This window comes from Epinephelus moara, chromosome 5, assembly GCF_006386435.1.
Source record: "Epinephelus moara isolate mb chromosome 5, YSFRI_EMoa_1.0, whole genome shotgun sequence".
Classification (NCBI taxonomy): Eukaryota; Metazoa; Chordata; class Actinopteri; order Perciformes; family Serranidae; genus Epinephelus; species Epinephelus moara.
In genome coordinates this window covers 17,854,888-17,876,626 of record NC_065510.1, presented here as the reverse complement: position 1 = coordinate 17,876,626, position 21,739 = coordinate 17,854,888, and the positions used below count along the sequence as shown (strand labels likewise).

The 21,739-nt window shown below is 40.7% G+C and overlaps 1 protein-coding gene across 1 annotated transcript in view; it reads right to left on the bottom strand.

The window, feature by feature from the left end:
* The window catches only part of suclg1 (succinate-CoA ligase GDP/ADP-forming subunit alph), a 32,282-nt gene that overhangs the window by 5,817 nt on the left and 4,726 nt on the right, over positions 1-21,739 (bottom strand). Inside the window, exons 3-8 of the mRNA XM_050044039.1 lie at positions 17,957-18,073; positions 17,566-17,778; positions 16,861-16,918; positions 15,027-15,110; positions 7,750-7,901; positions 893-1,081 (exon numbers count right to left, since the gene is read on the bottom strand). Coding sequence (XP_049899996.1) covers positions 893-1,081; positions 7,750-7,901; positions 15,027-15,110; positions 16,861-16,918; positions 17,566-17,778; positions 17,957-18,073 — 813 coding nt within the window. The remainder of the gene's footprint in view (positions 1-892; positions 1,082-7,749; positions 7,902-15,026; positions 15,111-16,860; positions 16,919-17,565; positions 17,779-17,956; positions 18,074-21,739) is intronic.

Genomic DNA, 21,739 nt, shown 5'->3' with positions numbered 1-21,739 from the left:
CGAAAATAATACTACAATTGTGCGATGGCTTTCTCGTGGAGGCTGCCATCTTCCTGGAAACCTCGCCTGGTTGGATAGTTTCGCAGTGCATCCTGGGAAATTCAAACTTCCCCTCAGTTGAGATGGGTTTGTAAGTGTGCATTGCACAGCCCTTCAAATTAAGTGCGGATTTTAAGGGCTGAATAGCACTTCCCCAAAGTTTGGGACACCCTAGCCCTTCACGGGAATGCGCAAAAACAAGGGCTAGGGCCAGTTTTGAGGGGAAGTGTGAGTATTGAGACGGACCTTAAATCTTCTTTATTCATATTTTTTGTCCGGCTACCAAGTTGAAAAATGTTCAACTTCAGGTAAAACGCTGCACTGTCATGTTTTACCCTGCCGCCAAATCCCAGTGGAGGAGGGGCAGAACAAATACCACAAAGACCAACTGTCACATCTTGCATGTACAAAAGCTGACCAGTAACAGTAGAGGAGACATTAATACTGCTGGCCACATAGGACAGAAGGTCCATCGTCTCTCCCGTGTGCTTCAGCCTTCCCTTCATTCAGAGAAATTCTCTACTCTGTGCTGTCATTTTTATTCCAGCAGATGTTGTGTATCATAGCAACCAGACGCAACCACAGTGCCTCAGTTGAAAAAATGCACTCCCGGCTTGGTGTTTTTAGATGGCCGCTCGGACACACAGGCTTAAGAAAGTAAAACTATTGATTGTAATACCATTAAGATTTTGGTCAGACAAGAGCATATCGACGACCAGAAAATGTCAGCCCTATAAAACAGAAATACTAACGTATGTTTTTGAGGTGCATGTTTTGTTTTCAAGCACGGTACTTGATTACTATTCTTTGGGTCTCTGTATACAATCATATCCTGCTGCAACAAAGGACTCACCTTGAAAATAGTGCTGCCCAGCTGGGCAGGGGACATGCTGACAACGACTCCAGCTGACTGGAGGGCTGCAATCTTTTCTTTGGCTCCGCCCTTTCCGCCAGCGATGATGGCGCCGGCGTGGCCCATCCTGCGGCCAGGAGGAGCAGTTAGCCCCGCGATGAAGGACACCACGGGCTTTGCCTTAGCACCCTGGACACAGAGGAGGGACAGAAGAAAAAAACATGAGCTTAAAATGAGGTGAAAATGACCCAAAAAAGGAGAATAAGCTCAAGGGAAAGTGTGAGGATGTGAGGGTGGTTAGCAGAGCAAAAAAAGGCTGAGGAGGAAGGATGGGAGCAGAACGAGGGAGAGCGGTGTGTAAAAATAGCGAGAATGAGCTTTCTGCACCTGCATTTTATTCATTCATTAGAAATTAAACACCCCATGTCCTCCCATTACAGAGCCCCCATGATAACAGGCTTGTCTAACCAGCCATCTCTGTCTCAGCCTGCATTATTAAAACAAAGGGTCAATCAAGCCATTTAATTGCATGGGTTGGTGTATGACCAGATAGAGGCTCAGGCTTCTGCCATTTCATATCATCTCATTTCTGAGATGGTAATTAGTCATGCAGGCACTGATTAGCTCAGCTCCTGTCTCTGCTGCTTGCTCATTGATGGATGTTACGTTCAACTGTTAAGATCATTTCCAAGGTGAAGAGAGCTAATATTTCATCTTCAGCAATAACATCATAAGCAAGAGGGACGGAGTGTGTGTGTGTGTGTGTGTGTGTGTGTGTGTGTGTGCAGCTAATATTTCATACTTAGGAATAACAACATAATTGTAGAGGACGGCTTTGTGCACGCGCGCACACACACATACACATACACACACAGTCCTGTGCTTTCAACGGAGGCTGTGGCTCATCTGGCAGACTGCTTTCAGAGAGTGAATGTGGCGTGTTCAACAGCCAAAGCAATACAGCGAGGTCCTTCAAAGACACCCACTTCTGCTGCAATCTCAGCTCCAAATTCAGACCTGACACTGGCAGGAAGAAGACGGCACTCGCTAATATAAACTGGAGATGACTTTTAATAATTAAGACTAGCAGGACGGACTGTACGTCAGCCAGGGAAATGTTGGGGACCTTGGATAGAAATGTGCCGCTGCTAATGAGACATTAACACTTGCACATTTAACGGGGAAATGAAGAGAGGGGAGAATATCACTTTAAAGCGCTCTAAATATGTTACAAGCATCTGTTCTGTGCGTCGAGAAGTGTGAGCACATAACAAATTAGCACCCAAACCCCACTCAGTATTCAGAAGTCAAATCACGTTCTGAATAAACAAACCACCCTCATGTGAATCGAGTCCTAAATCTACCTCAAACGAAAGGGGTTTAATTACTCTATTAATCCCTGCCTCCCTTGATACTAAGCACTAACAATGCATACAGGGAGGGGAGTTATGCTATCATTCACTTTACCTGTCTTTTGTCTTCCACTGTTAGCAGTTCAGATATATTACCTTAATTATGAGACCAATAGGGTGGTTCCCCTACCTCTGTGTGCTAACATGACTGGAGGAGGGCTTCTTTGTTTATGAAGACAGAAACAGCAGTGCTCCAAGGTGAGAAACTGTATTCAAGCTTAAAAAAGCCAAATGGAGACAATTACACGCAGCGGTAAACCTAACAGGTAGACATGAATAAAACTGGCGTGTGCACATATGTAAACACTGAGCTCATCAACATTTCTCTGCACCCTGCCCTTCCTCCAGACTACAACCTGCGCTGCTTCTCAGTGTTGTTTCAACAGAATTACAAGGGGTTTAGCTAAGCTCAGTGGAGACAGGCTGGGCTAAAAATCAAGAGGCTGAAATAGAGAGAAATTCAGTAAACCCCTACGGTGGCTTAGGTGCCAAATACTCCGACCTACTTGATATGCATGAAGCAAATTGTAATATGGTTATTCTGTGTAAAAACCTATTTCTGACTTCAGAAAAGCCTGTGAAACTCTGGCGATGATAGGCAGACCTTTGATACAGGTGACTTTAAGACCATATTATGTTGGCAGGCGTCGCAGACACTGATGAAGACTGAACCTTGAAATATGCCCTGCATCATAAAATCTGACAGTACAGTCTGGTGGGAAGTATGAGCTTGTTTTCTCGATTTTTACAGAATTAAGGCATCGGCAGATAAACAGTCTGCAGTAACTCAACCCGAACACTGACGGATGCGGAAATCAATATTCCTTCACCTTTCTGTATAATGCGTCTCTCTCAAATAGGAGTTCGATATATTTAATGTTGCATGACACGAATCCATCATGACACTGGACCTTTAATTTCAGTGAGCAGTCTGAACCTAATGTGTCCAGTGTGGCAGGATTTGTCAAGTTAATGTGAAATGCAGCGTCTTAAAAAAACTATTTAACTTCTTGCTGTGAGTGATGGCGTCCAAATGTACATGAACACAGTTTTCTGCTAAAGTTTAGTGTATTTCACATAAGATATTTCTGTCTTTGCTGTAGCTCGTCTCTCTCCCAAGGCTCTGTTGTAAAGTGGTGATGTCAAGGACGTTTGAAGGACCAATCAGGATTTAACACTACCTGAAGCAAAACCTGATGATGCAGCCTGATTATCAGATTTTGTTTCACTCACTATGTTTACATGCACAAAATATTCTGGGTTTTGCCCTTTTTCTGAAAGAGACAATATTCCTGTACAGCTGTTACATGGCTGATGAAAAAGAAATACTCTTTGATTAATGTGCCCTAACGCAGCGGTTCCCTACTGGTGCAGCCACAGGGTCCAGATTTCTCCTTAGTCATTAGTTCAAGGTCCACACAGTTTAATAAATACAGCGTCTTAAGCCTAGTTCTCATTACACGATTTTCACCCCGATTTTGGCGTCGCAGAGGATCTTGAGAGCCACCTTGGGTCGGAGGTGAGTCAGCACATCGTCAGCCACGACGAGTCCTTATGTGTGAACAAGCCTACGAGCAAGTCGCCCCCTCGTCTGCGGCTGGGACTGGATATCTGGCATGCTAGAAAACTGGAGAAGTCTGACACGACTGACAAAGAGCATCAGCCAATGAGAGGCGGGATACGTCCCACGTCAACACGCAGGAGGACAGAAGAAATGTGAGGAGGACAAGCCGGCATGCAACAACAACAACAATAGTGGCGTCCACAGGATCACGGGGAGCACGTTGTGTTTGGACCCAGGCCCTGGAGGCAGATCTGATTCAACACCGGGAAGAATATCCATGCCTTTGACGTCACCGCGTTATCTGGGGCTCTGTCGGCATGCGCTCAGTGGAGAAATCTTGTGGTGTGCACACACAGGTCATAACGCAGTTGGTGAGACCCCGCTGACAGAAACACGCGTCGTCAGGTATGAACACTCAAAAGATTACGATAGTCTCCGCGACTCAAGACTGGTCGGCCAGTCGTGTAATATGAACTCCCCTTTACTTGCATTTGGCCGTGTCGTCAAGCTAATTTGCTTTCTCTGTCAAGCAGCTGTCCGTCAGTCACTCACTCTACAACAGGAAACAGCATTTCAAAATTAAAGCTCTGTGCCGGAAATCCACTGTACTTGAAATACAGTGTGTTTTTTACAAACTTGACACATTTACAAGTCACTTGCGGCCCATTCAGAGTGGACCCACGACCCACTTTTGGAACCCACCAGTTGGGAACCATTCCCCCCCAAGTGTCATTCATCACATCACAATATGGAGCCGAATAGGATTTTTTCCAAGTTTCCACATGTGACAGACTTGTTAGCAGGTGTGGACGCTCTTTCATTCCGTCAACATTCATATTGTTTAAACGTAAGTGTGTTTCTCCTTCTAACGAGAAATGTGGGCTTTTATTTTGTGCATGCATCTCGAACCTCATGGCCATGCCAACTGTTATCTAGTTGGTTTGTGTACAATATATCCACGACAACGTAGAGAGCCACAAGCAGACGGGAGGCCATGTGTCGCAAACTGCAGGTATATTCCCGATCGCTGTATTCATGTCCAAAGAATGCTCCTTAAACCCGAATAATACCGGCATACCTGCAGCTCTCATGCATTTCAAATTTTCCTGTCACTATTGTTATGGAAAGAGCTACATGGCCAGGAAACTGTATGATAGAAGATTAAGTCAATTTTGTATGGAGGTATGGAGCCCGTTAGTTGCTGCTGATGAAGCAGATCAAGAGTTAAACTCTTCATAAATAACACCTAATACATTTCCATATAGGTGAACGTGTGACTAACTTGCTTCTCAGGCTCTGTGGGCCTCAGCTCTCACTCCTCCTCTCCTCTCTTGTGCCACTTTCTGGTGAATTTGGGGACCTGCAGCCCATCAGAGCGTCTGGGGCATATACAGGCTGAGGAGCTGCTAATGTAGTTCTCTCTGTCGTTATTCGGGCTGCCTGTGGTGTCGGTGCATTGGTGAGCTATCCTGTCAGGATTTAATCCAGAGCTCTTTCTTGTAACCTTGTCAAATTGAAGTAGCAATACTGCTGTTGTTGTTAGAGTCACCTACTTCATGGTAAATCTTAACCTTTAAGTTTCTTGCCAGGAAGCCCTGTAGGGGAGAGCTGCCGATTTTATTACACAATTTTCTCCAGTTTTTTACTGTGTCGTTAGGTCGGGGATTGTAGCTTTTTATTTCTGGGTAGTTTAGTCAGCATTGTTGCTTCATTTTTACTTAAGGACAGTTTGTTTGGTATTTCGGCCAGGGCTCTCCCTGATGACTCCTCCTTGCTTCTTTGTCTGGCTATAAAAGCTTAAGGAATACCACTCTACTCTCTGTCCTCATCTGGCTTTATGTTGCTTCTCTCTCCCCTAGACCAACTTGAGGTCATAAAAATGTTTCACAAGGTAACAGAGAAACATTTACGATTCTAAACCAAGTTTTCAGTGGCTCAAAAGTTCAGTGCGTAGGATGCAGGGGGATATATTGGTAGGAATGGAATACAATACAATGAGAATGTTTTCTTTGGTGTATTATCACCTGAAAATAAGAATCGTTGTGTTTTCGTTACCTTAGACTGAGGCACTTATCTCGACATATGGAGCCAAACCAAACACTGGCTCTAGATAGGGCCATTCGCCTTTTCTGCATTGGCCACCTCTGCAACTGACAGCATTGAAAAAACGCTGATTTTTTAAACTTTATTCAGTGTTTTTACCAGTTTAAATCACCAGGTCTATTTGTTTTGGAGAAGATGAGAACCATACAGATAATTTGGCTCTCGTTAAAAACCTCCTGGATGTTCCGCTATCAGATAAAAAAGGTGAGCATACATTAGCCGGTGCTGGGCTAGCAGCACATCTGTGACAAGCCGAACAGCATTGGAGAAACACTGATTTGTAACATGAAACTACTTTATTCAGTGTTTTACCTGTTTTAATCACCTGATTCGTTTGTTTTGGAGAGTTAGAGACCTTTGTAACACTGAAACATGAAGGAATCCTAACCACGAATTCACGCTTGGCACATGGGAGAAGTTTCAGCTGGTTGCAAGATGCCACTAAATTCTACGCACTGTTCCTTTAAATGATCCGATGATATAAATCTTTAGTGATGTAGTCATCAATAATGAAGTACAAGGTGATGCTATTGATTAAACAAACTCTACTTTGCCCATTCGTCCTCTGTAAGCAGAGTGAAATATTCATGCAACATGAGTCATGCAACATGTTAACAGATTCTCTCGCTAGTTCACGCTATAAATCAATATCACATGACACGTGGTTTCTATAACAGATCAATGTGGTATCTCATGAAGCTCCAGAACTGGCTAAATCTTCTTGACCATCAGGTAGCAGGAAAATCTATCATCAACTTCAGGTCTTCGCTATTTTGTTGGATTTATTCATTTTGACTGAGCTCACCTGCTGCTTCCTTCCAGCAACACCGTGCCTCACTGTGCCAAACTCACATAAAGGAGGTGCCCTCTGTTTTTGTATTGGTGATGCAAATTCAAATATTCTTTAATCCAGTAAAGTTTGGGCCAAAGTAAAAACAATGTCCCCTCACTTCTCTCTGCTCCTCTTGACTATCAGGGTCCAAGTACACCATTTTATGTACGATGTTGTACACAACTGACTTTCAACAGAAGATCTGCAGCTTACTCCCACGCTCTGCTGAGCTTTTCATGCACGTGTTTCATTTGAACTGTCCCTCGCTGTCAACAGTCTGGGTGAGTGGGTGAGGGGTGTTTGTACTTTATTTGTTGAGTGAGAGAAGTTATTCTCCTGAGACGCCAGCGGGAGATTTGCATGCATTAGAGCAGCCGAGGGCAAATCAAATCCATTTCTCAGCTCGAGAGCGCCATAAGAACACGCACATGCACAGAAACAAACACGTGCACGCTGACAAAATTAACAGATTAAAAGTCATCTGCAGGGAGCGAAATGCCAAGTACAGGCCTGGTGAAGTTAAAAATGACAATTACAAGTTTGCAGCCACTTGGCTACAGGAGCCAATCATCACCCTACTGCTTTTTATCATATGTGGGCATCAGAAAGGTTCACTGCTTGTCAACACTGTGGATCTCTACAACATGCCCTGTGAATCATACCTTCATCCCATCTGTCACTCTGTATCTTTATCACACAGACACAGAAAAGTAAGAGAGACAGCCTGAGGCTGTGATCAAAGAGACAGAACACTTTGTTCTAGACATAATGATGATTTCCAGTGTTCACTACAGCTGAGAGGTTTTAAAGGGCATGACTAAGAGTTAATTCAGAAAGAATAGTTTTTATAAGAACAGACATATCTGCAAAGGTGAAGAACTGTATGAGAAGATATCACAAGGAGAACGGGGTAAAATAATAAGTGTCCAGTGTGTTATTTACTCACAGAGTTGTGCTGTTTAAGGTACTCGGCTGCATTCTCCTCAGCGTTGCCTCCAATTTCTCCGATAAGGATGATGCCCTCTGTCTTGGGATCCTGCAGGAACACCTCCAGACAATCTATGAAGTTTGTACCGTTGAATGGATCCCCGCCAATACCTTACAGGAGACAAAGCAAACACTTGCTGTATACTCAGGACTCTGGGAGGATAATTCCTGTGAATATTTGAGCATCTCATGGCTGTGCAGACAGAGAGGGGAATAAGAAGCAGGTGGAACCGAGCGTTCTGTCAATAGGGTCTGATAGTCAGCACTTAGATTGTTCACAGTTCCTCACTGGGGCTGCCAAAATCCATTTGCACTGCCTGAATTGTTTCATGTGAGCACTCTAAGTGTTCCTTGTTAGGTTTAGCATGATGTTACATCATCTCTGACATACAAGACAGGGATAGATCTGATCTTTTCAAGCGAGGTTTTATGACGTGCATATCTATAGTCAGTGTTGATGTCAGTCGGCATGCTCCCTAGTAATATCAGTTTATTTAGAGTATTTTCACCACTTTACCTTGCCATCAGATAACAATTTCTACCAGGAACTAAAACAGTAATATTGCTCTTTTCACAGCCAGACTCCATTAAGAAAAACAGTGATTTAACATTGCTGAACACAGGAGCGGCTGGTCTACTGCTGCCTTGATCAATTTAGTACAAAGTTTCTTTGTATTATTGTGTGACTTTGGCCTTTAACAGGGTTAGTTCAGATTCACTGCAGTCACACAATAACACAAACTATCTAACTCATGGAGGCAGTGGTAAACTAGCAGCTCGTGTTCTGCAAGCCAAAATGACTGTTTTTGTCAATGGAGTCTGGTGACTTTGACAAGAGCATAGATGGGGAAATGAAGCATGAAGCATTACAAATATTATTAATATAGCGTACCCTTAAACTAATACTGATTGTTTTAGATGGGCCTTTTTCAGGTGTCTAAAATACATTTTGCTGCCGCCCTGTCTACAGCAGTACATTGCTCAGCTTTTGTGTTGGTACTTCTACCTGCTTCTCCAAACTGGGGGTGTACACACTGACATCTACTGTATGTAATACACTGACTATGGATAAGTACCTCAGGGTTTCCCACACATTCATTTACTTGTGGTGGCCTGCCAAAATTAAAACATCTGCCACTAAGTATTGACTTTCTATATTTTTAAACTGGACTGTTCATTAGAAGCGCTGTTGGAATATATATATGTAGCGTTCAGATATCCAGAGCTCCACACTCGCAGTACAGAACGTAATCTAGGCACAGACGAAGCACTGGGTCTAAAGCTTTATCTGCATCGATCTGATCTTATCAGATCTGATGGGATTGACTGATGAATTATTTACCCCACGACGAAAGATCGGCGAACTGCTGATTAAAAATGAACATGAAGAGGTCCACCTGCGCTGCGTTCACGAACCCACAAAAACCTCAGAATTAGAGAGGGGACACACACTGATTCGCAAGGACATCCCATCAAGTGACGTTGGGGATAGTCAATTAAATTTATTCAACGTAATCTCTCTTTTTTTTCTTTTCTTTTACACATTTTGCTACAGATTAACCCAACCCACTGAGCCTAACACTGACCCAAGAAAAATATCTGTCTCGTTAGCTGCTAGGTGTTCCCAGCTAGCCACTAGCTTTGTTTGTTCGATGTGCAGCAGGTACTGAGCACTGAGCGTTTAGAGCTTTTTTATTTTGTACCGGCTGCCTGCTGTGTCTGGAAATGAGACTGGAGAGAGAAAATCAAAACACTAAATTGTCAGGCCAGAAAATGAATTCGCTCAGCTGAAAGGTGCTGAAACACATAACAGAGGTGAGGGGAAATGCAGAATAAGGTGATAATTCTCTGTAGGTTTGTCACTTTTTCAGAAAAAACATTAAACTCTACTGAGGTTATAGGAGCAGCATTTTTAGTCTCACTTCAAAGTCACTTTAAAAGTTTCTTTAATCTGTCCCACTCCACCTTTATGTCTGTATAGGAGTTTAATGGCACCTTTCCTTTCATACCCACGGAACATGACTTACGAAGCGTTTCCAAATCACAAGGGTCCAATAATAATTTTCAAAAAATAATTTCCACAAAAAAAATTACACCAGGATCTATAAAAGCTTGGGCAAACCTCCCCGAGATAAATCCTCGCAGACAAAATGTCACCCAGATTTATATTCTAACCATTAAAAAACCTGGCAACACCAAGAAAAATGGATAATAATCAAAGAGATCCACATTACCAGCAACAAAGACGACAGAGATATTAAATATTGTATTAACTGTAATTTGCTGTAGCCCCTAGGTCATACACAGACTTAAAAAGTCACTAGCAGAACTACCAATAAACCTCCTTAATGAACTCTACAATATTTAATACTGTTGCAGCCCTGGCTTTATGAAGTCTGGCTAGAGGACCCTCCGTAATTAAAATGTCTAAATAATAATGAAGCCAAGTTGTTTTTCAGTTAATTTCAGTGTCCAAGCAGCCTTTTATTAAAGATTTTCTGGTGGCAGATAAGTTGGCCAGAGGAATTTGTTTTAGTAGAATAGTTGATCTTTATACTTGCTGTGTTGCCAGGAAGTAACAGAGCTGGGTATAATGGTGTCATTACAGTACGTCTGGATGGTCAGATGGAATTAAAACAGATAGGCTGATAGTCTGAGTATGTACAGCTGCATCAACACCAGACATGGTAGGAGCTCTAAACTGATCATTTCAATGGGAATACAGTGTTTCCCACAGGTCTGAATACACAATGGACAGGGCCGGCATTACCTGCTTGCACAAAAATGGTCTGCTACATATGACAAACAAAACGTATGTGCAACGTCTAACACATTATTTTTGATTTATTGAATATTTCTACAAATTTCATATATATGGCATCATTTTGTTGTTTTCTAATCTCATGTAGAGCTGATCTTTATCATCTTTCTGTTTCTGTCTGCCTGCTTGTGTACGTGTGCGAGTGTCTATTCGTCTCTCTCGCTCTGATTAGACACAACTGACAAATATGTTAAATAAGTGGGCTACATAATCTAAAAAAAACCCCACAATCACAAACAGCAGTGATGCTGAGCTATTGCTCATTAATATAGAGGACAAAGAAAGGGACGACTGGTTGCTCTGTATGTTCAAATGTAGATCAAAAACTTGTGTCTGGTGCTCATGGAGAACAGGAAACAACAGGAAGGCAGTCCAAGGACTCCAAAGATATAGAAAATGAGGAAGGAAGTTTTAAAAAGCCTTTACTGTAGTGGCTAAATCATTAAAAAAGCCAACATGTTTCGGCCACCACAGGTCTCCGACAGGACTTAAATGTAGAGGATGGGCAGATTTTGAAATATCATTATGTGAGGGGTAAAAAATTCGGGGGAACTGAAGCTCCAGGTAGAACAGCAGGGAGAGGAAAATCAAATGAAATGGCAAGCATGGGCTGCATAGGCCTATTTTATCATTTATCATCATTTATATCAGATATAATGTGTCCTTTATATCATTTATAGTAGCCTAGATTATCGGTGTGTTTTCCTGCTAGATTTGTTTGCAGCTCGTGGAGAAAATAAACCAGACCCCAAAACTATCGCTGCAGATTGCAAGCAGGTATTGCGTCGGATTTTACCTCCACAGACTGTATATAATCATGGACGTAGCTACCGCAATGTCACCCACATTTTGAAGCCTCAAGTTTGGCGTCTCAAGGAGCGAGGGGTGGATCTGACTCAAACTGCGGTGACACCTTGCAGAGAGCACGTCACTCAAGCAGTCCTGCCTTTAAATTTGCAGAACTTTAAGCCTTAATAAACTCTAAATGAGTGAGTTGTATCAAAAATTCACCCCCGTACAGTTGTAATGAATGTTAGCTATAGAGAACTAAACAGATTTTTGTACCAGGCTGTTAACATGTTTGTTTCTGCTGTAAAGTCAGACTATTTAACACGTGGGTCTATGAGGACTAACCATGTTTTGGAATAAGCATTAAGTGGCCCTTTGATGAACTACCAAACCTGCTGCATTTTTCAGCCTCGGGGCAGTGTGTCATTATTTTACAGGTGGGAAACACTATTCGACTCCGACACAACACCAGTGCTTTGGCCGTGGTAGCAATACGAACAGGTGTGAGAGGGGTAGAGCTAGAGAGTCCACTAGTTAACAGATCCCGGGGAATGTCGTTCTCTGGGATGGCTAATAAATTAAAAACACTGACATGGGTCCTCAAATATAGACCATTTCATTGCTATAGGGCAACATCTTCGGTCCCTGCTTACTTCCTGTCAGCTACTACACTGGCAAACCCTCCAACAGGAAATGCAAAGTGACCCATTTAGAATGTAAATGTTGTCAAGTCTGAAACGGTGTGTACTTTGGTGGCCATTTATATACATGGGCAGCCCGCCAAGTGAAGGGTATGTGTGGGAAACACTGGAATAACAATAAAGAGCAACACAAAACTAATGAGTGAATAAATAAGTCGGTGAGACTGATTCTTGCTAGCAGGACACATCGTTCCATATGATGTCCCAGCTTCAGGTTGTGCTCTAAAAGTGCATGTGTTGCTAAACAACAATAGCAAGCAGTAATTTACAGAAACATGGCTGTGTAATCTTGTGACGAAGACAACTAAGGTAATCACAGGATTGGAAGATCGTTAGAAGATCAATAACTGTACTCAGGAATTGCAGTCATTACTGTACTACTTGCAATTCATACAGAACCTGTACACATCTACCAGGTTTTAACACAAAAATCAGCTTCAGGAAATTAAAGTTCAGTCTTTTCAAAAGGGATCATGAGGAGGAGCAGGTAAAACGCACGTATGAAACCAATGCTCTATGAATGGTTCGGCTCCTTAAGGATATTCATGGAATACTTAGTAAGAGTTCTGAACCTCTTTGTCTCGTGTGATAATGTGATATAGAGCCACGGGAGATGAAACACACTCTAAGTTTTTCAGGACAAAGAAATTTGAATGAAGACAGACAAAGCTTCCACTTGCATCTGAGCCACTTGATCAGTCTGTTCAATCTCAACGGTGCCCTTCAAAGATGGCAGCAACTTCAACAGTCAGATCTGACAGGAATATGTAAAGCAATGATCAGGAAGTTGGTAAGTGCTTTCTTTTAATACAAAGTGAGTGTGCTATTCACTAGAATGCATCAGTGCTGATGGGGTTTGGAGCGAAATGATTTCTAAAAAGAAACAGCTGTGCTTTTATGTACATTAGGGCTGAACGCAGTGTCCAAAATGAACTTTTTAACTCACCAGCCAAGTGGACTTTTCGATGAAAAACTCCACCAACCAAGCACATTTTCTTACTGGATAAAATAATGTTAGCGAGCATGGACCGGCGGAAAGTGATACTTTAGTTTATTTCAACATGCATTTTCTTACTGGCCAAAATGTATGCATACTGAGTTTGACTTCAGTACTTAATTTTTAAAAATGTTGCAGTAAAACAACTTGAAAATGATCACAGAGGTACGTGGGGACCTGTCCTGCAGAAAAATTTGAGGAGTTCACTGATAACAACTTGATTTAACCTTTAAATAGAATTTTTAAAATCTGCCTTTGCAGAAATAAATGGGATACTGTCATGATTTTAGTATCTAAATATTAAAAATGCTGTAGTGAAAGATCGAGAATGCAATGACAGATTTATTTCAACAACTGGCATGGCCATACCAGTATTGATTACTGAGTTTTCCCCATAGGTGGTGCCCACGTGCTTTGTCATACAAAGCAATGTGGATTTCAAAGCTCACAAGATGCACTTGAATGCACCATGAGGTCATGGTCGCTGTGATTGTCATACTTGTCTCTGACACAGACAGCAGAGGACAGATGCAGCAAATGACACCAAAACACGGCCTCAACATAGTTTTTCATTGCGTCACTATTTTGGTACAAACATTTACCTCGCAGTGTGGCAGATAGCGTTCTGAGATTTACTCGCAAAACAGAAAATCTACTCATTTGGCACTTGGTGGGTGTTAATTTTGGACTAGGCTGTATGATATGAGGAAAACATGCAATGTGCGATATATTAAATATTGGGTTAATGATATTACTTACAATAAATAAACAAACAGATAAAAAAAGTGTACTCAGTTCTGCCTTTTTGCTGCTTTAAGTATATATATATATATATATATATATATATATATATATATATATATATATATATAACCAAGAACGGTATTAATATATTTTCAAGTGCAGTTTTCCCAACCCAAAAGGTCCCTGAGCAATTTGACATATGTGCTTATGGCGCAAGTTGACATCGCAATGACGATAAAAGAGAACAACCTTAAGTGCTGTATCGTAGTCAACTGGACTTGCTTGAGTTTCTTGAAGACGTTTAACCTTTCATCCAAGAGGTTTCTGCAGTTCTAATGGACTGGTGTGGAGTCACAGGCTTTAAAGCCTTACAGAGTCGTTGAGGTCACATGTGAGCTCTGAGTTTCAGAGTCCTTTGAAGCCATCTTGGTGAACCTGGAATGACCATCGTTAAACAGAAGAGGTGGCCTACGACACCACTTATCAGCCACATACAATGCAGTCTTGAGATCCCTCCCCAGACGACCTAACACCCATTCACACCTGGACCCATCTAACCCTAGCTACACACAAGATGGCCAGGTGGGTCAACGACTGCACTCACATGTGACCCCTACGACTCAGTAAGGGTTCACACCCACACAGAGTTTAAAGCCTGCAGCTCTGCACCAGTCTGTTGGAACTGAAGAAGCCTCTTGGATGAGAGATGAACCGTCTTCAAGAAGCTCAACCAAGTCCAGCTGCCTACAATAAAGCACTTATGCTTACCATGACCTGGATGACTGAGAATCTTCACCGACAAAAAGAGAACAATATATTACGCACCTCTATTGTACGTTGCCTCTTCTATGTCTTGTAACTCTGGCCTTCAGTCTTGGCAACATTCATAAAGAGCCTCAAATTAAATGTAGGCATGTAATGTCGAGTGCCTGATATTAAGTGAACATCCTGTCTTCGAGCCAAATGCAACACATACTTAAATAAAATTCCCTCCATTATTCTCTGTTTAATTTCCTCAGTGTCGTCTTCCAACAACCCATAAAGCAATACACTGTATCAGGATTAATTTGCTCTTTCAGACCCTGCTAATTGCTTGTTTTAATATTGTCTGGATATAAAACTAAGAGCTGTGTTAGTGTGCTCTTAATTTTTACTCAATATCCCACAGGTCGTTGGTGACTTACCAACACAGAGCGACTGGCCCAGGCCGACTTGTGTAGTTTGGTGCACAGCTTCGTATGTCAGGGTACCCGATCTAGACACAATGCCTGAAAGAAAAATTCAAAAAACATTTCTTTAATCCCGACTGAAACACTTCTCCAATCAAGGGTGATAAAATGAAATATAATGCAGCTGTCATCTTCTGTCCGACGCTGACTGAATCGTTTCATGATGACAGCTGAATCAAAAGAGATCGCAGCTCTGTAACAGCTGTTGTGTCTATGCTTTGGGAACGATGGCAGTCAATTTAATATAAAAACAGACTTCCTGCAAAGGTTCACCGGTCAACAGCAGCACACTGTGTTCATCAAGCTGTCAACAACAGAAGCTCAATTTAGTACAGTGTTTAATGTGTTTTATTGGGGAAGAAAGTATGAATAATGTTTGTTTTCTGTTCTATCACATTGTTGTTCCCTCAGTGATTTCTGTTCAGAGACACAAACATGTAAATTACCATTAAGCAAATATTCTTAATAATGCTTTCCTTGCATGCCTCCATCGTGAATTGAGAATCCAAAATAGGTGAACATTCTTCATGAGTTGAAGTAATAATAGTAATAATAAAACTTTATTTGTATAGCACTTTATAAAACAGTTACAAAGTGCTTTATGAGACAAATAAAATAATATACACCATCAAGATAAAAACAGCAATAAAATACCAAACCAAATAAACCAGTGTGTTATAAAATCAAATAAATAATACAATTTTAAACAAAGACACTGACTTTGCCAATCTAAGCTCCTAAAACAAGGAGTTTCACAGCTGTGGCGGGCTGTAGGAACAGTTAGGAGGGTCCTACCTGAGGAACGCAGGCAGCAGCAAGGCTCATAGGGCGTAAGCAAATCTATGATGTATGTTGGAGCAAGGCCATGTAGGGCTTTAAAAGTAATTAGTAAAAGTTTAAAATCAATTCTATACTTAACATGTCGCCAGTGTGGCATTGCAAAGGTGGGAGTTCTAAGGTCTTGTCATTGGGGAGGACGTTTAACAGCAGCAAAACTACATCAAATAAACACATTTTGGCTAAAAACATCACATTATAAAACCTTTCTGCCTACTAGTAGCGTTCCCTGAGTTTGCTTTAGCACATTAATGCAGTATGAGCTCTGCTTGAGCAGCGTTCAAACGCACCTGCATGCCCAGTCACGCTGCTTGGCTGTGCATCAGTCCGTTCATGCGTAAGTGTTTTAAAGCATAATGTTTTCGCAAGTACTGAGCATGCAAATGGATATATGGGACTTTGATTTTACTGCATGAGCTGTGTGAGAGTTTGTAGACAGATGTTTTGATATAGCTGTGCTGCAGTTAAATGACACTTATAGTAACAATCTGAGCCTGTCTGTGGTGAAAATAACCACTTCTAATGGACATACAGTGACAGTGTTCAATTGCCCCGTGTGCTTCCATTTCAGCCCATATCGCAGCTGCCCGTCGCTGCCTGCTTGCTCAATACCAGAACAATGCCAAAAATTGCTCACATCAGCCTCTTTGACCAATTTACACGGGGAAATTGGGTCCAGGTTGAAAATGCCGAAGTTATCCTTTAAGATCATGAAGATTGTTCACCCTTTTTTTGGATTCTCTGTTCACAGTGGAGGCACGTGAGAAAAACAAATTCACTAATTCAATGTAACATGCAGCCAGTTATTTTTTATAGAAATAGTCATTTAGGGGCAGTAAAATAACCCTTAGCATTTAAAAGACGACTTATATTTTAACGAGCAAATTAAATGCTCAAAGATCCAAACTAACAGTGTGTGATTGCATAAATTTCATCGACAATTAAGTCTCACCAATTCTTCCTTTTTTGTGAATGTGGCCTGGCATGATCCCAATCTTGCACTCTCCAGGCTGCAGAAAAAATACATTCACAGACTTTAATTAAAATAAAAAACATTTACTACGACATGCACACATATAATTGTGTTCTTTCACATGTAAGACTTCTATTCAGTATCACTGGAAATGTTGTATTATCAATTCCCCAACTTTGAACTTCAAATTTTTCTTTACTGTAGAGAAGTTTTTTTCTACGGAGCACGGCTATTAATTATTAAGCCTTTTTTTCTGCGCCATAAGCTCACTTTAAATAAACCAGAACAAAGTAAATAAATATTCACTGCACAAATTCTCCTGAGTGAGGACTTAAAGTTGTCTTTGTCAAAATGCAAATTTGGCTTTAAAATCTATAAAACCTTAAAAGATTCAACCCAAATAACTGACATTATTTATAACTAACAACAACACAAAAACAAAAAAGCGGTGTGTGTAAACTGTGCTCTTTTAAAGTTGTAGTTGGCTGGCATTCATTGTTCAAAAGGTAACAGAATATTAATGCGTTAAATATGAATTATTACTGGGTCCTTGAGAGGAAAGATTGTACTTTCAGCTCTCTCAGCTACTACGAAAAATAAATAAATAAATAAAAAAGCACATGCTTTAGAGTGTGTGTGTGTGTGTGTGTGTGTGTGTGTGTGTGTGTGTGTGCGTGCGCTTACATTGATGACTCCTGGGCAGTTAGGGCCGATGAGCCGGGTGGCGCTCTGGCGCAGCAGCTTATGTTTGACTCTCACCATGTCCTGCTGTGGGATGCCCTCGGTGATGCACACCACCAAGGGGATCTCGGCATCAATGGCCTCGATGATGGCTGCCGCCGCGAACGGTGGGGGCACATAAATCACAGTGGCGTCTGCCCCTGTGCCCTCCTTTGCCTGAGGCGAGGAATAAAAGGTATTGGCGGTGCATTAAAAATAGAAAGTTATGAAATAGTGCCACCTAATGTTTCTGTAAATGTATCTGTAAAACCCTCACTGTACTTCACAGGATGTTCAAATCTGTCTGATCCAAATCAAATATTTCAGCTTAAATATATTTAGGAGTCATACATACCTCCTTGACTGAATTGAAGACAGGCAGGCCGAGGTGTGTCTTACCGCCCTTGCCAGGGGAAACACCTCCGACTAACTGGGAGCCATAGTCGAGAGACTGCTGACTGTGAAACGTTCCCTACAAGGAAAGAGCAGTCAGTGTGTATACGGGTGTGTAATGAAGTGAGGTACAGCCACTTTCTGTAGCGTCAACCTTGAGATATCATTACAGACAGAGAGGAAGGTGGAAATATGCTGCCATCCAGGATTAATCACCTGTGCGGCTGAGTAAGAGGATGGACACAGGAGCGAGGCTGGGCTCTTCTTAAGGATTCAGCTACTGGTAAATATATTCGATGAGAGGAAATCGAAACATTCTTGACAGATAAATAATGATGTAAGCTTGGTTTAATCTCCTCGCAGAACATTTGAAAAACAAATCAAAAGTGGCTTTGGATGTTCCCCCAACGCTGACTGTAAAATATCTCCCATGACAGATCGTTTACAAAAATACTTCACATGCTGTAGCTGCCATGTAGGCTATAGGGAAGCTGTCGTGACTGCGCTGTCACAGCTGAGAGATTTCATTCCTGACATTCATGAAGTCTATTCCTTTGCTTGCCAAAAAGACACACATCTGCTTTTTATTTTTAATTATCTGAACCTCACAGGATTCTCATGGAAAAAGTCAACACATTATATTTCAATAACTTTATTTAATTGTCATCAAAAGTACAAATTCTAACATACATCTGGTGGGTGTATGCTTTACTTTTGAGAAGATAAAACCTTAAAAATGTGGTGTTGCAGGAAGCACCAATGGATCAACCTCACAGAGACTAAGAATGTCCGTTCTTGAGAAGGTGCAGGACAAATGCAGTGCAGTTTCACTTTATTCTAAACAGCTTTTGCTTTATATAACACTATAACCTGACGATTACTGGATTACAGTTTTAAAAAATTTGAAAGACATGTCAGTCAGTGGTCATTTGGATCCTACTGGGCCCCTCTAGTATCACGAAGTGGAAAAAATTGGTTTAATTTCTTTTAAAATCACGGGCAGAAGACAATGAGCAACGATAGAAATGACAAAATAAATAAATAAATAAATAAAATTGCAAGAAATTAAAAAATAAAAATAAAAAACAAGAAAATTAGTAAAATAAATAAATAAAAATAAAAGAAAGAAAATTAAAAACAAACAAACAAGGAAATGGAAAGAGTGCTTAAAAATATAATAATTCTGTAACATAATTTAAAATGTAATATATAGTTTTTTTTTCTATAGTTTTTTGCCTTGTTTTTCCTATTTTTTTTATATAATCTTCTAAATCTATTTCTTTGTTGCAATTTGTGGGGCATTTCTTATCAAGTTGCTCATTGCCTTTTCCCCCATGTTTCTGAAAGAATCACACCAACTTGCTCAGGGTTCAAAGGTTTAAATACTTGGGAAAGACATCTGAAAGCAGCACAAGAAAAGTGATATCACTCCAGGTTTCAAAGGGTTAATATATGCCATTGGAGTTCCGTTTTTCTTTCAGTGAATGGGTACTGTAGACCAGTGTAAACAACCATCACTTAGCATTATGCTAACATACCTCTCCTCTCTCTTTAAGCTTTTATTAATTTAATTTTGATGACATAACTCGTGACAACACATTGACTAAGGGCCTTTTGAGTATGACTACTGGGAGTAGTAATTGGATTAGAAATTACTGGTTTTGCAAGATTAAGCCAATGGCTAAAATCAGCTGGCACTTGTTGCCATAACAATGGTAAACATCCAGGTACTGGGCTGCAGGGAAACTATACAAGCATATATTTACTTACTCTTACTATTTTTACTTTCTTTTGTTTCCTTGGTAGGCTGAAGGAACTAGAAATATACTGTGATCAAGCTACACTGTAAATATGGATCAAATATATTGTCTCTATTAACAAATAAGCACAAAAGGAACCTGCATATTGTGAGCTTTGCTGCCTCTTTTTCTAATGATAAATATTGCTAAACTGGAGCAACTCCACTACTTTTTTTCTTCTACCATGTGACCCCAGAGGGGCTTCGTAGGGATCCTTTCAATTATTTATTTTAGGAATTGTAACCCTGAGCGTAAACACTTTATAGTTGAAAGATAAAATGTATTAACATATAAATATTTTGGCATTTCTGTCCTGGAATTTTGTTACTTCTAGCTGTGTACGAAACTTCATAGTGTATTGCACTGTTAACCTCTTGTATCTAACAAACAAACCAGAGGGGAAATCAGTACAAAGTCAGGGTGTGCAGCCAAACTTTGCTCAAACCCACAGCAAACAAACATGTCAGACATGTGGGAAATGGTGTATTTTAAAAGCTACACAAGATATTTAGAACATTTTAATTTGATGGAAGAGGGCAGCCATAAAAATGGACTCTAGGATGAGCTTCAAGTTTCATTATTGACCTTAGAAATAGTGATTTTGGAGGTTCAAAATGCAGTTTAGGGTTTGAATACTTCACTCAGCACAAACCTCATACAGCTTCATTGACGAGCTGTAACAAGCTGATACAGAAAACTGGAAACTGGATGTTAAGAGGTTAAATAAGGTGAAGGATACTGTTGGTGGTAATCCCTGCCAGCTGTTATTACTTGTGTTCATAATGTTCTGTGTTTGGTACAAATATCACCATCGTTTGAAATAAAAACAAACAAGATAAAGCAGCGATAACACTAAAGGGAGTACACTGCATTTTAGGAGGTGAAATCTTGTAAGTGAATCTCAGTTGTACTTCCCAAGAAAATTAGTGCATCAAGGCGGCGTAAACTGATTTTCTGCAGAGCAAATCCCATAAGTCTGTAGTCTGTTAATTATTACTGAAGATGCTGAGACAATGTAGATAAAGTAGCAAAGGGTCATAACCACAAGTGCAAATAAATGACCTTCATGTAAAAATTATAACTGGCCTATTAAGAGGAATTAGAAGCTATGAATCAGCATCTTCCCCCAAATTGTAATATACTCCTTCACCTTCTGCTAACTTTGCTGTTTTTGCCAGTCGTTATTATCGCAAATGTTGGGACAATAAATTTGAGAAATTGCTTGCTTATCAAGCCGGAAAGACGCAACAATGTGCACTCAATAGCACTCAATAGCACTTGCTTCATTTCTCATCCCTTTCTAATTACCCGGAGTGTTCACTGGAACTATATTTAACAACCTTTTATTATGTTGAAGAGCAAAATGGAAGATGAAAAATGGAATGTGCATAAGGACAGAGGGGGGATATAAATCTGTAAAGTCCACATTTCTGGCTTGTGGAACACACTTGCCAAGATTTTTTTTTTTTTTAATTCCCCTTGACTCGACACGGTTCAAAGTGAATCATCTGAGCTTTTTTGGTGCTCTTGAAAAATAACCGGAAGGATCAACAATCTGCAACACAAATATGTTATCATTGACTGAAACAATGACTAAGGGTAGTCACAGGGGGAAACAACGAAAGTTAAAGTGAAAATCAGTTTCTCCAAAACCAGCTCAAATAAAAACAGGAACAAACCTTAAAGGGAAAGACACAACTCTCGCAACAATTACACAACGACAGTATCACCTGATCTAAGGACAAGATTCAGCATTTACACACCATGAATATTATCACGAATAACGCTACACATGTGAAGAAAATGAAAGAAAAACAAATCTTGACTTTATTACAAACTCTTCAAAACTTTTTAGGAATTCTTCAATTATAGAGTGGTTCACGAATGCAGCAGCACGTGTACTAACAGGAACTAAGAAACGAGATCATATTTCTCCTGTTTTAGCT